At 50.8% G+C, this 15,676-nt stretch overlaps 1 protein-coding gene across 1 annotated transcript; it reads right to left on the reverse strand.

Annotated features, from left to right (window-relative positions):
- Positions 1–5,112: 5,112 nt before the first annotated feature.
- Positions 5,113–15,165, reverse strand: TYSND1 (trypsin like peroxisomal matrix peptidase 1). The gene is made up of 4 exons (XM_065922498.1): positions 13,845–15,165; positions 11,826–11,956; positions 10,636–10,821; positions 5,113–8,185 (listed from the first exon to the last, which is right to left on the reverse strand). The coding sequence occupies exons 1-4, from the start codon at positions 15,014–15,016 to the stop codon at positions 7,968–7,970; spliced, it is 1,707 nt and encodes a 568-aa protein (XP_065778570.1). The 5' UTR covers positions 15,017–15,165; the 3' UTR covers positions 5,113–7,967.
- Between the last annotated feature and the right edge of the window lie 511 nt (positions 15,166–15,676).

Genomic DNA, 15,676 nt, shown 5'->3' on the forward strand with positions numbered 1-15,676 from the left:
TCCTGAAATCCCTAAAGTGGTGCATGTATATGTGTGTGTGCACACATGTGTGCATGCACAGTCATGCCCAACTCTTTTCGACCCAATGGACTATGGCCCGCCAGGCTCCTCTGTCCATGGGGATTCTCCAGGCAAGAATACTGGAGTGGATTGTCATTTCCTACTCCAGGGGATTTTCCTGACCCGGGGATCAAACCCATGTCTCTTGTGTCTCCTACACTGGTGGGCAGATTCTTTACCACTAGCACCACCTAGGAAGACCTAGAGGAAAGTGGTCTAGGGTGGGGACGGAGGTGGTTAAACTCTGACACTGAGGATAACAACCACCATTGACTAGATCTTTGGGGCAGAAACCTGGCTTTGCTGGACTTTGAGTCCCCAGCGTCTGGCACTGACCCCAGCACTTGGTTCCCTCAGAGTTCACTAATGTTTGCTTAAATGATTTAAAAACAAGTTTACTTTTTTGGCTGCACTGGGGCTCAGTTGTGGCGTGTGGGACATGGTGCGCACACTCTCTGGCCATGGAACTCGTGCTCAGTAGTTGTGGTGCACAGGCTTAGTTACTCTGAGGTATGTGGGATCTTAGTTCCCCAACCAGGAATCGAACCCAAGTCCCCCACATTGCAAGGCAAATTCTTAACCTCTAGACTACCAGGGAAGTCCCTGCTTAAATGATTTTTTTTAATTAAGATATAATTCACATACCATAAAATTCACTTTTAAAATGTAAAACAATGGGGTGAAGGCTATGCAACTCTCACCATTATCTAACTCCAGGATATTCCATTGTTTAGTTGCTAAGTCGTGTCTGACTCTTGGCGACCCCATGGACTGTGGCCTGCCAGGTTCCTCTGTCCATGGAATTCTCCAGGCAGGAATACTGGAGTGGGTTGCCATTTCCTTCTCCAGGGAATCTTCCAAACCCAGGAATCAAACCTGGGTCTCCTGCATTGCAGGCAGATTCTTTACCTACTGAGCTCTGAGGGAAGCCCAAAATGTTAGTTGCTCACTTGTGTCTGACTCTTTGTGACCCCAGGGACCCATAGCTGTCCATGGGATTCTCCAGGCAAGAATACTGGAGTGGGTTGCCATGCCCTTCTTCAGGGGATATTCCTGACCCAGGGATCAAACCCGCGTCTCCTGCACTGCAGGTGGATTCTATACTGCCTGAACCACCAGGGAAGCCCAGGATATTTGCATCACTCCAAAAAGAAACCCCATACTCAATGAGCAGTCCCTCTCCACTCCTGCCTCCGTCTGGCCCCTGACAACCAGAATGATTCATATCTGATGAAACAACCCTACCAGTACCCCTAGAAACATAGTAACTAATATTTGTTGAATACAAACTAAGTGCTTTGGATAGCTTCTCAAATTTACAAGTGGGTCCTCCAACGTAAGTCTTATTCATCTCCACTTCACAGATGAGGAAACTGAAACTCAAGCTAATAAATCAGCAAAATCACACAGTTAGTAAAGGAGAGGAGTTGGGTCTTAGACCCTAAAATCAGGGTATTATCCCTAAGGGAGCCAGAGGTCACTGAGCAGGCATAGGAGAGACTCAATGGTGAGTCACACAGGCATCAGAAATTCACTGAGCACATGCCCTGGCACTGTGGGAAAGAGAGAGGTGAAGAAAACCACCACAGCCTGCCCAGGGCAAGGACACAGCCCTGGGGCTTGGGAAGGTCAAGGAGAGTTTTGTGGAAGGACTGGACCGATACGGGTGAAGTGAATTCCAATCGGCAGGGTACAAGGAAAGGACTTATTAAATTTGCAGCACAAACCTGAAGCTGGGAGGGAGGAGAGAGAGGCATGCAGTGGCCCATGCTGGCTTTGGGGCATGACTTGCAGAGCTGGTATGGCCCATCTCCGAGGACCTGACCCACACCAGGAAAACTAGGGAAAGTGTCATTGTCATTCAACACCTTCTTGGCAACCAGGGAACACCTTGATTCAAGAGAGGAGAGGGGGTCCCACTGGAACCTTCTTGTCTCCACATCATTCCTCTCTTCCCACTCAACAGTGTACATATCTTTGGTGCTGAAAATCATGGCTCCTTGCCTAACAAGGGACTTTTGTCTTTCAATTTCCAGGTGCCGGAGGGACCAGGGAGATACAATTCAGATGACCTAACGTTGGTAGTTCTATGGAACCTTAATGATTAATAGGGGGACTTCCCTGGCAGCCCAGTGATTAAGAATATGAGTTCCCAATGCCAGGGACACGGGTTCAATCCCTGATCAGGGAACTGAGGCATGCAGTGGCCCATGCTGGCTTTGGGGTGTGACTTGCAGAGCTGGTATGGCCCATCTCCGAGGACCTGACCCACACCAGGAAAACTAAGGAAAGTGTCATTGTCATTCAACACCTTCTTGGCAACCAGGGAACACCTTGATTCAAGAGAGGAGAGGGGGTCCCACTGGAACCTTCTTGTCTCTACATCATTCCTCTCTTCCCACTCAACGGTGTACATATCTTTGGTGCTGAAAATCGTGGCTCCTTGCCTAACAAGGGACTTTTGCCTTTAAATTTCCAGGTGCCGGAGGGACCAGGGAGATACAATTCAGATGACCTAATGTTGGTAGTTCTATGGAACCTTAATGATTAATAGGGGGACTTCCCTGGCAGCCCAGTGATTAAGAATATGAGTTCCCAATGCCAGGGACACGGGTTCAATCCCTGATCAGGGAACTGAGATCCCGCATGTTGCATAGCCCTGCCAAAATAATTAGAAAAAAATGAAAGATGGGAACCTTGAATTAAAATAAAAAAAGAATTAGTAGGAGCATCAGGCAGGTTGTCTAATATCCCAGAACCTAAGAGGAGGACGCACTGCTGGCTCTCAGCAAGGCCTGAAGGCATACATTCCCTGACAGCACCAGGTGTCTCTACTGCTGACTCCCAGGGTTGGGAGGAGCGCCATGGTACTGGGATCAACTCAGGGGCCCAGAGAAACAGAAGCGATATTCCCACTTGAGGAAGGGACAACTCTTAACTGTATCTGAAGAGCCTGGTTAGTTTTAGTGAAATTCACAGCCCTCAAATGACGGGGGGAATCCCCCAGTTTCTTCTCTCCCTCTAAATGTGGTTTGGCAGAGTGCTCACAGCTAGGGGAAGGCTATATTCATGAAGCTGGGTTCTACCACGGTGACAAGCAGACCCCCCAGTCTAATGGCTCAAATACAACAGAAGTGCATTACTTGCCTGGGCTTCAGTACCAGGCCAGTGGACTGGTTAGTGAGGCTGCCCACTCCACACCATCATCCAGGGACCAGCTAAAGGGGTTGTCTTCACCAAGTGGCCGCCAAGGTGTCTTTTAAGGGGTGTCTCCACTCCCAGCGGGTGGGGTAAGGGCACAGAAAAGGCCGGGCCTGGCAGCAGCATCCCTCCCTTCTGTGCTTTGGAACTCACAGACACACCTGACTGTGGGGATGGCCAGGAGACGCCGCCAGTGTATGGGCAGAAAGAAGAGAGGAAACAGATCCCGGTGTCTGCCCTGCTGGCAGAGTCTTAGCCTCCCTGGTTTACTTCCTGGGATTCTTGTTGTCCTTTTTCAGGCTCCTGCAGGTTCCTGCTCTTAAACACTGGTAGCCTCAGGCTCCTCACTGCACCTGCTCCCAGAGCAGTCCCAGATGAGAAAATGATGGGCTCAAGCAGATATTTGCTGTCTTGGACATTTATTGAGGAAATCTGATGATGGGGCATGTGACAAGGAAATCTAGAGGTAAAAGGTCATGGAGAGAAGGGTGATAAAGACCAAATTGTACTGACACGGGAGGAGAGACTCAGTGCCCAGAAGGCCAGAAGAAACAGAGCAGAGAGGGATGCTGAGTCATCACTCATACCGAGTGGGCCCTAGAGCTTCCCCAGGTCAAGCAGCTTTCCAGCACCTGTGCCGGAGCGTCTAACACTAAACTGACTTGTATTTCGGTAATATGAGTGAGTCTTTGTTCCTAAAGCAGCACTAAAACAAGACGCAGCTTGGCAGGGCCAGCCAGCTCTCCACAAAGGTCGTTCTCCCCTTCTGTGGCACAGGGGGCCTGCCGAGGAGCATCTGCCAGCCAGAGACTACAGTGCCCATCTCCCCCACACCACTTTGCTGCTGGCTGGGGCCAGATTCTCATGGGAGGAATGTGAGCAGGAGTGATTATAATGTCACTTCTGGGCCGAAGCAGTTAAGAAGCGAGGGTGACTTTCTTCCCTTTTTACTAATGAAGTCAAAAAATCAAGAGGCAGGCTTGTGCAAAGCAGCAATGATGCCCTGTTTAAGAGCAGCATCAGAGCAGAGGGGCAGGGACAGCCTGATGGGGTCAGAAGACTGGCTACATGCAGGGGGTGGGACAAACAAGGCAATATATTGAGGATAACGGAGCTGTGTTGCTCACTGAAAGGAGGGAGGTACCAATATGGAAAGGGGACAGCTAGAATGAACCTTGTGGTATTGAGCTTGTCGTTTCAAACTGCAACTGTCGGTGTTAACTCATGGCTTACAATGTATAGAGACAGAAATAAATACAGATGTTAAGTTCTGTCTACTGAGAGGGCCTGGGAGCAGCAACACCTGACGGAGAAGCACACCTAGTACCTAGATATTTGTTTCTAAATACCATTCTCTAATGAAAAAGGACCCTAGAGAAGTGACTGACTCCAGGGAAAGTACAAGGTGAGTCTGGAACATTATGCTTTGAAGGAAGTTCTCAAAGAATGATGGAGAGGGGACTTCCTTGGTGGTCCACTGGTTAAGACTTCTTGCTCCCACTGCAGGGGGCTGAGGATTAATCCCTGGTCAGGGAACTAGATCTCACATGCCACAACTAAGTGTTCATATGCCACAAGTAAGACCTGGCACAGCCAACTAAATTAATTTAAAAAAAAAAATGAGGAGGAGAGGCCAAAAGAACACAGAAGTTAGTTTGAGGGAGTTCCCACCAGCCAACAGGGACAATTTGAGCATGAAAATAATGACAATAATAGATTATAATCTACTGATTAAAATACAAATCCATGATTCTACAAAAACATAGTTAAATAGAGAGAAGGGAAAGCTTTTACTTCAATAGAATACCAACGAATAAATGTAGGAGGAAAAATGAAAACAAAAGATTACCATTTGGTAAACATTAAAGTTATTTAGTCAAGGGACATCAGTAGGTGATAAGCATAGTAGATGAAACTGGGTGAGGAACAATATTTTTACATAGTCTTCAAATATTCCCACATAAATATCTATTAATTACAAAGAAAAAAGAAAATTTATAGTGGAGAAACCTAGCAGGCATCATCTTAGTCAAAGGATCGATATTATCATCTGTAATTTGACAAATAAAGATCATGTGACACCCAGTAGGAGACAATGACAAGACATCACTAATGTGATATCCCAAAGATGTACATCCTGAATCTAATCATGTGGAAGTAAGGACAAACCCACACTAAGACACGTTCTACAAAATAACTTCAAAGGTCAAGGGCATCAAACTCAAGAAAAGACTTGGGAGCTGCTCCACGTCAGGGTAGGGAGACAGCCATGGCAAGTGGGTACAATCCATGATCCCAGATGAGGTCTTTTTGTCACAGAGAACATCACTGGGGCATTTGGCACAGGCGGTAAGGAGTATCTGGCGGAAGGGTGTGTCGGGAATCTTGCTACTCTTCTGTAAGTCTGAAACTGTTTCCAAAGAAAAAAAAATTTTTTTTTAAAGAAGCCGGAATATCTTCTCCACTCTCTCTTGCCCCATTCACTAGCAGGATACAGAGGACCTGCTAGAGTCTGAGGTCCAAGGCCCAGTGATAGAGATGTAGGAGGGAAGGAGTTTGGGTCCCTTAACCCCACATGCATGACAACTACCTATCCCCCACCTTCCTGGTCAGGTGCATGACTTTGGACTTTCTATGAGCTATAAACAAACTTCTATTGCCTTTAGCCACTGAGCTGGGGGAGAGGGGACCTTTTCCTGCATTATCCTAACTCATAGGACTTACTCTGCCTGCTCTGCTCTCCACTTGAGGTCCCACAGACACCCCAGGGAAACATCTTGTCCCTAAACTTGCCAGCCGCTCATCACTATCCTAACCAGAGACCCAGCACTGCTTGACCCTTCTTGCTCTCTGCATCGCCCCACATCCAGTCAAGCCCACTTCCTGTGTCATGCTGGAGCTTCTCCACGCCCACTAGGCCTGCCTCAGCCGTCTTGCCCTCATCAGGGCCATTGTCACTGGTTCCCTAGCCTCCATTCCAATCTTTTCTGCGTTAAGCATGGCAAGACATACGTGTGGTTCCACAATTCCTTGTCCCAGCCCCTGCTGCCCTCAGCCTGGACACCCTCCCTGTTTGCAGCCTGTCTGGTAAACACCTAGTCTCCCCTCAGGGTTCAACTCATGAGTCACTTGAATGAACCCTTGCTCGATCCTCCGTCCTTGGGGCCCCTGGACATGGTCTTCCATCTGAACAGGGCAGAGAGGCCCTGCTTGCTCCACTAATTGGGGTGGTGGTTGGGGGGGTACACACCGTCTCCCCAGCGTAGCCTGAGCTCCTTGGCACCCACACATGCTGGAATAAATCCTCTCCCCTCCCACTCACAGCCAAGTCAGACTCCAGCCCTCCCTTGCCACCGTGTTAATTCACTACAGGCTTTCATTCAAGCTATTAAAACATTTGCCCTCTGGCCCCATTCCTAATCCACACAGAGAATGACTGTCTCGGGAGTGTTCTGTGGTTGCCCAGAGCTGGGATTCAACAGATATTGAAACAAAGTACTCAGAGCAATTCTCTCTGCTTAGATTAGAGCCCCACCCCATTTCACTCCTGCCCCATTTGTTCCCAAATCGCATTCAACCTGTCAATGATTTAACAATTATTTCTTGATGGCTGGCACACACAAGGCCCTGGGCACGCAGTACATGTTCCTGACCCCAGGGGTTGGTCTTAGCTCCTAGGGGCCACTGTGGCCTTGTTCAGTTTTGAACTCCCCAACTCCTGCCCATCCCTGGGCCTGGCACAGCAAGGCACCCTGTAAACATCTGCTACCAGGCCAAGACCACTACTGACCCAGGTCTACAAGCCCATTAGGGCTGACTGGCACTACAACCAGCTACTAGGACTAGTCTGACACAAGATTGTCCTGTGAGATCAAACCCCACTGAGACAGCAGGACAGAAAGTGTGTACTTCTGTGCCTGGAGCTTTCCTATTCCCCATTCAACTCTTGAAACAAAGAAAAAAGAATCTGACATATAAGGACCCATCCCTTGGGGGTCCTGTTTATTCCTGAACCCCAACCAGACAGCCCAACAAGACACATTCCACCCCTCCACCCCACCCCAGACCCCTGAGGCCCATTTCACGGGCTGGAAAACTAAGGCACTGTGTCTGAGTGCCCCAGAGGTCAGGGCACCTGACATACAAAAAGCCGGGAGTCCTGGCTTTCAGGGATGCCACTGCTGGTCCACGGAACAGGACGATGCTCTTTTTCTTGCACCTCTGGTCTTTGGAGCAGAGCCCCCCTGCTGAGGTTTTCCGAGGAAGCCCCAGTGCTCTATCAGCCCCATTCTGACCGAGGGCAGAGAGGAGCCAAGGCCCCAGGGAAGACGCTGCTCCAGGTGGCCAGCGATCATCAGGTGACAGGGGACAGACTCAAAACCGGGACTGGGCCTGTCTTCCAGCCAGCATCTGTCTGTCAGGATCAGGGCTGTTGTACGGCTGTCCTGGGCTCCCCTGAAGGGAAGAAACAGAACTGAGTCTACTGTCAGGGGCAGAGAGAGAAAGCACCCCCAAACACGCTGCCCGGTAAGAGATCCCTGGAGGCTAAAGAGAAGTGTGATCCAGACTCCAGAGCTGAGCAAGGCGGGTAGTGAAGGGGAGGCAACTGGGCTCTGGTGGGTCCCGTCTGGATCCTGAGGCCGCCAGCATCAGCACTCCCCACAGCATCAAAGGGCTGCTCTCCCCCGCAGAGGGGTGACACAGCTTCAGAGCTTGCTCCGCAGGGCCTCTGCTGGGGGCCGCTGCAGCCGCCACACCACCCTCACTGGTATGGAGGCGTGGTCCAGCTGGCGGAAGCCGCCCAGGTCGCCTGTCTGGCTGTACTGCTGCAGGGCTGGCTGGAGCACCGTGATGGGGATGCTGAAGTTCAGGTGGGGGTATGTGGCCCCCGTGTTATTGTCCCGGGTGTTGCTGGCGACGATGCCTGTTCAGGAGACAGAGAGGAAAAGAAGGTATGAGCGAAGGCGCAGGGAAGGGGGGGAGACCCACCTCTATCCTGGAGGCCCGAGGCCTGTGGGGGGGTGGCGGTGCTGAATGCCCCTCATAGTGACAGACACCAGGCTTCGACACAGGCCCCTCACGCCCCAGTCCTCCTTCCTGGCTTTACTTTCTCCCTAACACTATTAGTGTCTGACACACTATGTCTCACTTATTTTGTTATTTTTCTCTCCAACTTCTGTTATCTTTCAGCTCCATGAGGGCCAGGCTGCTGTGTTTTGTTCATAATCTCCTCAGGACCTGGAAGAGTGCCTGGCAGAGTGGGACCTCAACACATACTTGCTGAGTGAATGAATAAATGAATCAGACTCACACATAAGACTTGGGGGGCCGGCTCAGTGCATGTGTATGAATTTTTTGAAGACAATTTTAGGCTTACAGAAGTCTTGCCCAAATAGTGCAGAGTTCCTGCACATCCTGCACCCAGCTTTTCCTTATGTCACCACACCACATTGATCAAAGTCAAGAAATTAATCTTCGTGAAATGCTATTAACTGAAGTACAGAACTCACTTGGATGGACCCAGGGTTTGCACTAATGCTGTTTTTCTGATCCAGGATCTCACATGGCATTTAGTCATCATGTCCCCTAGGTCTCCTCCTATCTGAGTCACTTCCAGTCTCTCTTTATCTTTCACAGCCTTGACACTTTGAAGAGTACAGGTCAGTTATTCTGTAGAATGTCCCTCAATTTGGGTTGACCTGATGTTTTCTCACAATTAAGACTGAGGTGATAGGGCGTGTCCGGTAGTCCAGTGGTTAAAAATCTGGCTTACAAAACAAGGGACACCGGTTCGATCCCTGGTCTGGGAAGATCCCCTATGCTATGGGGTAACTAGGCCCATGTGCTACAACTACTGAGCCTCATTTCTCCTACATTTATTAATAGAAATTCTTCCATAAGGGAAAGCTATACTTTGTCTCCATTTTTAAATTCATTCAACATTAACTTATATTAGTATAGACTCACAAGTATTCATTATTTTCTTGGGTTACAATTCAATACTACTGCTATTTGTTTTGTTGCTCAAATTGTTCCAACAGGAGCTCCTTCACATCAGCTCTTGGGTTTTTCAACATCTGACATGCTCATCATTTTGTTTTTCTTAGTTTCCTTCCTTTCCAACACCACAAAGCAGCCCTGGAGTCAGTCAGTTCCTGGTGCTTTTTATTAGAGAATGACTCTTAGAAACCAGGACCTGGACTCTCAGGATACTCACTGCAACTGGAGTGTCACTGGCTTCTAGCCCCTCTCAGCAGACCGAGAGAGGAGACCTATGTACATACACACATTTAATTTATCTCTGGATCCACTTATCTGTATACATCTTTTAGAAGGTCAACCAGTATATGGGAGAAAGATGTATGAATGTACCTAACTGTATTTCAAATGAATCACATAACCATTCTGAAGGGGAAGAAGCTAATCTAAGAAACATTGGCAAACAGCCTTTTGACTGGACACTTTAAGGCTAAAGAATGGAAAAAAAAAAAAAGGCTAAAGAATGGTACTCCCTCAAATATTGTCTTCTAGTTGGTAAATCTGTTTCTCACAGGGATGCGGTGAGGAATTCTGAAAGTACTTCTTTTGTACACTACAGTTGAAGAAATAAGTAAATCCACTGCAACTAGCAACAGAAAGGCAACGTTTCTCACTGTAGGAGAAAGCAGTCAGAAGTAAGGGAAGGGGAAGGCTTGCATGAACCCTGTGTGCTGGACTGTGGGTGGAGGTATCCATATAGACTCATGGTTGGCTTTTTTCTAAACAGATAAACAGATTTAAAAAAAAAAAAAAAACTTGAGTTAACAAAATTTTTAAATTGAAAGATTTAACAAACACATTTATTAAAAAAAAAAAAAGAGTTCATACTTCCTTGTGAAAAACTGTAAAGTCAGCCAGTGTTAGGCCCACATATCTTTGTAATGAGGCAAGAATGTGCTAGAGTTGAGTGGTGTTCACCCCGTTTCTCCTTTGCCCTCCACTCACTGAAGATATTCACTTACTCACTCACTCATTCATTCACCTTTCACTTTACCTGCCCAACCTCTGTAGGCTTTTCAGTTTGTGACCCTTGGACTCATCCAACTACTGAGTTTCACAGATCAAATGATATTAAGTGACTTGCCTAAGGTCGTGGAGTGCCTTAGTGGCAGAGAAAGGACCAGAACTCAGATCTCTTCCCTCCAAGCCCAGCAGCCATCCTTTCTGACCTCAGAGGCACAACAGTCCAGAAAACCTTGGCTAATTACCCCTGGGCATAAGGCCCATCATCTTTCCAGACAGTGGGTGGCTCCCAGGGCTGGCCAATGAGCACTCGTGGGTGGGACTGAGGCTCTGGCCAGGGGAGGGCTGGGAGAGGGGCAAGGAGCTGGTTACCCAGGAGGTCCCCGGAGCAGGCAGAGAAGAGAGGTCCCCCGCTGGAGCCACCATGCACGGCACACGTGGTCTGCAGCATCACCGGTGTGTCATCCACCTGCACCACAGCCGACAGGATGCCCGAGGTCACCGAGGGCCCGCAAGCCTGGCCGAAGACACCGAAGCCCACTACACTGACCGCCTCGCCTGCCAGGGAAGGAAGGAGGGTTAAGCTGGGGAGCCTCCTCCATCGGCAGGACTCACACACGCGCCAAGCCCCCCCTTCAGTCCTCTCCAAATTTCCAAACTCTGTCTGCCTTTCTAGTTTCTGCTCAGATGCCTGTTGCCTCCATGAGAAGTTTCCCCAGGCCCCTAGAGAAAGAGGTCAGGACCTCCACTGAGCTCCCAGCCCTGTATATGCTCCATCCTTTCTCTTCAGCCCTCATTCCCCTTCTGGACTGGGTAGTCACTTTTTAAGGTTCCTAGCATCTAGCCTGGGGCACAACACATGTTTGTGGAATTAACACCCAACTCCTGGGACTAAAAAGTCTATTGGTGAAAATAAAATGCTGACAGTGATTACAAAATGGGCACCACCATCCTTCACCAAGTGCTTTACAGGCAATATCTCAGCCAGTCCTCACAAGACCTAGGAGTAAGTAGCATTATCCCCATTTTATAAATGTGGAAACCAAGACAAAGAATGTTAAGTTGCCTGTCCAAGGACACAGGGCTAGTAAGTGGCAGAAGAGATTCCAATGCAGTGAGTTCATAATCCTTGTTCCGTTGTAACAAATCACATCCACAAACCAAAACATCTGGTACTTCTGTGGCAGCATCACAAGGCCTTTTACTCAAATCACACCACTGGAGCCTCACAGACCAGCCTGCAGTGTTATGAGGAGTCCTCAAGGTTCAGCACCTCCACATGACACTGCTGCAGGGCCTCAGGAAAAAGACATGCTTTACCTTTCACTGGGAATTCCACCTGCCCCCCAGCACCATGGGCATGCTGAGCACAGCAGGGAGGCCTCTAAGAGCAACTCCAGCCAAAGCACTGTAACCAGGATGCAACAAGGTGCCAGCTTGACTCGTTACTCCAGCAGGGGTAGGGAAGGAAGCTGACCTGGGGGGCTGGCCCCTGATCTGTAGGTGCCCAACACTGATTTTCCAAGGTCCTTTCCAGACCAAAGGGACACTTTGTTCATTACCTTCATGGAAATGCTCAGCAGGCACAGGTATAGGGACACCATCTAGGTCCTCCTCCAGGCTCACAACTGCTATGTCATAGGGAGACGTCTCCTGGGTGGCAAACACCACGTGTCCCCAGATTACGGCACTCCTGGATACAAGAGAAACAAAATGACAGGTTAGTTCTCCCAACCTTTAGCACTGAGTGGAAGCAAAATAATGAGTAACAGTAAAACTCATGAACTTGGAACTCAAAAGATTTGGGGTCAGCCCTGGAACATACCCGCAAGCAACCCTGGGCACATCTCTTAGCTGTTCTGTGGAATTTCCAAACACGCTTTACCAAGTGCAGAGTACCTCTACATACAGATTCCTGCACGTTATCATGATCACAGACACCCAGCACCCAGGGAGCACTGCGGGCCAGGCCTGGTGTTAATGTTCTATGGACATCATTTCATTTAGTCCTCAGAGCAGCCCCATGAACTAGGCACTGGTATTATCTCCATTTCAGATGGTGCTTTTGAGGCCCAGAGAGATTGAGTAAATAAATATATCTCACAGTCACACAGTTAGTGGGAGGAGCCAGGGCTGATTTTCCCAGGGTCTTCCTTTTCTGCCTCATTTGATACCAACAATCCTGTCATTTAGTGGGACAGACATGATACAATTTCATCCTCTGGGTCTGTGTTTATACAGATGCTAGCACTTCAACAGCTCTTACTATGTGGCAGTAAGAAGACTTTATATGTCAACTCCTGGGAAAGCAGCTTAGACAGATTAAGCCCATTGCCCAAGATTATGCATGGCTGCCTGATACACACGCTGCAGGAATAGCTTCCGGTAGACCTGGTGGGTTCCCTAGGACCAGAGTATGTTGGGGTGGGGGATGGTGGGAGGGGGAGGAATTGAGGACCACACACAGAGGAAAATTCTTAGCATCAGTCTTCCCTATACAGTCATGGCCATGCTGTTGATTGTCATAGGGGATTCCTATGCAAAGGCAGGCTGGGTTAACCTTGGAAGTTCAGTAGAGGCATTTGGGAAGATCTGGGCTGAGAAGTTGGGTTGGACCACATACAGGAGAACAACAAGCATTAACAGCAAGGTGCTACAGTGCTTTGCTTTGGCCTAGGTAAAGCATCTGGAGTTACAGAAGAAACAGAAAGAACATGTATTATAAAGTCAAGCCAAGAAGCCGAGGCTGCCAACTCCACTGTCAAAGCGAGTGAAACTACATGACAGCAAGAGTGCTTTCCTTGCAGAGAGGGGACAAATGACTGTCTGAAGTCCTAAACTGGCAGCCAAGACCACCCAACTGTTTAAAATATACCTATTAAAAAAAAAAAAAAAAAATATATATATATATACCTATTTGCCTGGGCCCCACTCGAACATTCTTTTTTTTTCCCATTTATTAGTTGGAGGCTAATTACTTTACAATATGGTAGTGATTTCTGCCATACATTGACATGAATCAGTCATGGATTTACATGTCGAACATTCTAATTAGGTGGAACCCCATATCTGTCATTGTGATCCAGAAGGGATGTTCTGGTTAAGATCTAAGAGATAAACCAAGTAAGAGTAACAGGCTCCTCTCCTACTCCAGGAGGGTGGCACCCTGGGTGCCTGGCACTTCACTAGGCATTCAGGGGAAAGAGAACAGGGTTAGGAAGACCCCATTCAAGGGCCTCTAGTGTGTGGGCGCAAGGCTGAGACAGGGCAGTTGCCCAGAAGGAATTCAGACTGGGAGTGGGAGCTCAATGATGCTGAACACCACCACAGACCTCCAGAATTATCTGGCATCTTGCCCGAGTCCCATTCACCCTCTGCCAGGAGGCACAAAACTCCCTACTCTGGGGTTCTGAGTACCAAGGATGAGAGGAGGGCCCCAGGTCCCTACACATAGTGCACCACCAAGGCATAAGCCTGAGACCAGACGGCCTCCGTAATCCTCAGGATTATGACCTGAGGCCTGGGATCTAGACCTGACAGCTGGTGAGGGAGTGGAGTGCTGGCAACCTTGAGGGCCTTACTTGAGGGTGGTGGAGCGCACCAGGACCCTGGCCGTCTCCCGAGGGGCCACATGCCGGCAGGTCACCACGAGACCGGGTGCCACGACCACTCCGGAGCCCCAGACAGAACCACACTCCACCAGCACGGCCGCAGCTACCCAAGGGGGCCCGGGGTCTCGGTATCGGAGGGGCAGGCCCCACGGGGCGCCCATCTCAGGCGGTAGGAGGGTGGCCAGGGCGGCAGTGTCGGGGTGAAGGCGGCAGAGGGCGTCTCGGGCGACGCTGAGCAGTGGGGCGGCGGCGCAGAGCAGCGTGAGGCCCACCCACTCGCGGGCCTTCCAGCAGAGGGGTGCGGCCACCAGCGCCACCAACGCCGCCGAGGGCCGCGAGGCGAACACGCCTCCGCCCTCCGTGCCTGGCAGGCAGCGGGCATCAGTGAGCAACAGCGGGCCGGCCGAATTGCTGAGCACGCCGCGGCTGAGCGTATTGAGAAAGATGTCCGGGCAGAAGGCCCCGAACGGGGAGCCGCAAGCCAGGAGCGGTGCGCCCTTGGGCACGTCCCCGAGAGGCGCCACGGCCAATACCGGCCCTCGCTCCTCCACCTCCTTCTCCGGCTCCGGCCGCACGCGAAGCAGCGCGAACCACCCCAGTGCTCTCAGCTGGTCCTCTTCCTCCTCCTCCGACACCTCGTCATCCGGTGCAGCGTTTGCGAAGCGCCACTGCTCGGCCTCCTTGCCGCCGAAGAGGTGCGAGAAGTGGCCCCGGAAGGCCGGGCAGCTCAACAGCAGCAGAAGCTCGGCGGGGCGCGGGGGTTGCAGTGGCCGCCCGCGGGGCCGGGCGGGCGGGCCGGGCTCCAGGCCGGCGCACTGGGGCGTGCACAACCCCGGGCGACCCCGCTCCGCGCGGCCTGCCGGACTTGCGGCGGTTGGGCCCCACTGCACGTGCAGGCGCAGGTCGTCACCGCAACTGTCACCGGGCAGGAAGGCGGCGCTCGCCGCGGTCAGCGCCCCGCTGCCGGCCCGCAGGAAGGGGGTGAAGATGCCCCCATGGCACAGCACCAGGCCTGGGCGACGGTTCAGGATCACCCCGCTGCAGCTCCACGAGCCTGCCTCGGGCTGCCCTGCCCGGGAGGCGCTCACCACGCAGCCCGCCTGCTCAGCTGCCCTCATGGCGGGCCCCCACTGCCGCCCCATGGCCTCCGGGACGGCACACCGAGGGCTTCCCGTAGAGTTAGCGAGCGAACGAGCAAGGAAAACGACCGGAACCAGTTGACCCCACGTAGCGCCACCCAAAGCTGGAAGCGAGAGGTGCAAGCACTGTCCCAGGGCTTCTTCGTCAGGTCGGATTGGCTAAACCCCATTGGCTGGGCAAGGGGCCGAGTCCTGATTGGCTGCTGAGATTGACCCCGCCTCTCCCCGCCCTAGACCGTTCAGGTCACCTGCGCAACGCAAGCGGAAGCTGTAGGACCGGAGGACACGCCCCGGAGGACGAGCCCCGGGAGTGACTGGAATGTGGCTTTTGCCGGGAGATAAGGGCGTGCTGGTCCCTCAGAGCCTAGTCTCGTCTCTGTTCGCTGAGCTGCAAGAAAGGGAATACAAATACGTGCTGCCGTGCGTAGACTTGCCCAGTCCCTAATAGGTCCTGTCAGTATCTGCCCAGGTGTAGGAGACATCTGACCTCTGATCCCTGGGATAAGACGGGCAAAGAAGCCGTTCAGTACTTTGAAATTTTGTAAGTAAATCGTACAGCAATCCACTAGGAGATAATAGAGCTCGTAAGATTACAACTCGGGTCTTTTGATGCCAAAGCCCACACTACCAATCTCATGGAAACTGGACTTGCTCAAAATAGAA

Source organism: Muntiacus reevesi, chromosome 2 (assembly GCF_963930625.1).
Source record: "Muntiacus reevesi chromosome 2, mMunRee1.1, whole genome shotgun sequence".
Classification (NCBI taxonomy): Eukaryota; Metazoa; Chordata; class Mammalia; order Artiodactyla; family Cervidae; genus Muntiacus; species Muntiacus reevesi.

What these genes read in the sequence shown, in the direction of transcription:
- TYSND1 (XM_065922498.1), bottom strand. Translation starts at nt 15,016, where the DNA reads ATGGGGCGGCAGTGGGGGCCCGCCATGAGGGCAGCTGAGCAGGCGGGC. An exon ending in GTGCGCTCCACCACCCTCAA is followed by an intron (nt 11,957 to 13,844) that starts GTAAGGCCCTCA and finishes TCTTGTATCCAG; the next exon opens with GAGTGCCGTAATCTGGGGAC. An exon ending in CTGCTCCGGGGACCTCCTGG is followed by an intron (nt 8,186 to 10,635) that starts GTAACCAGCTCC and finishes TCTCCTGAACAG; the next exon opens with GCATCGTCGCCAGCAACACC.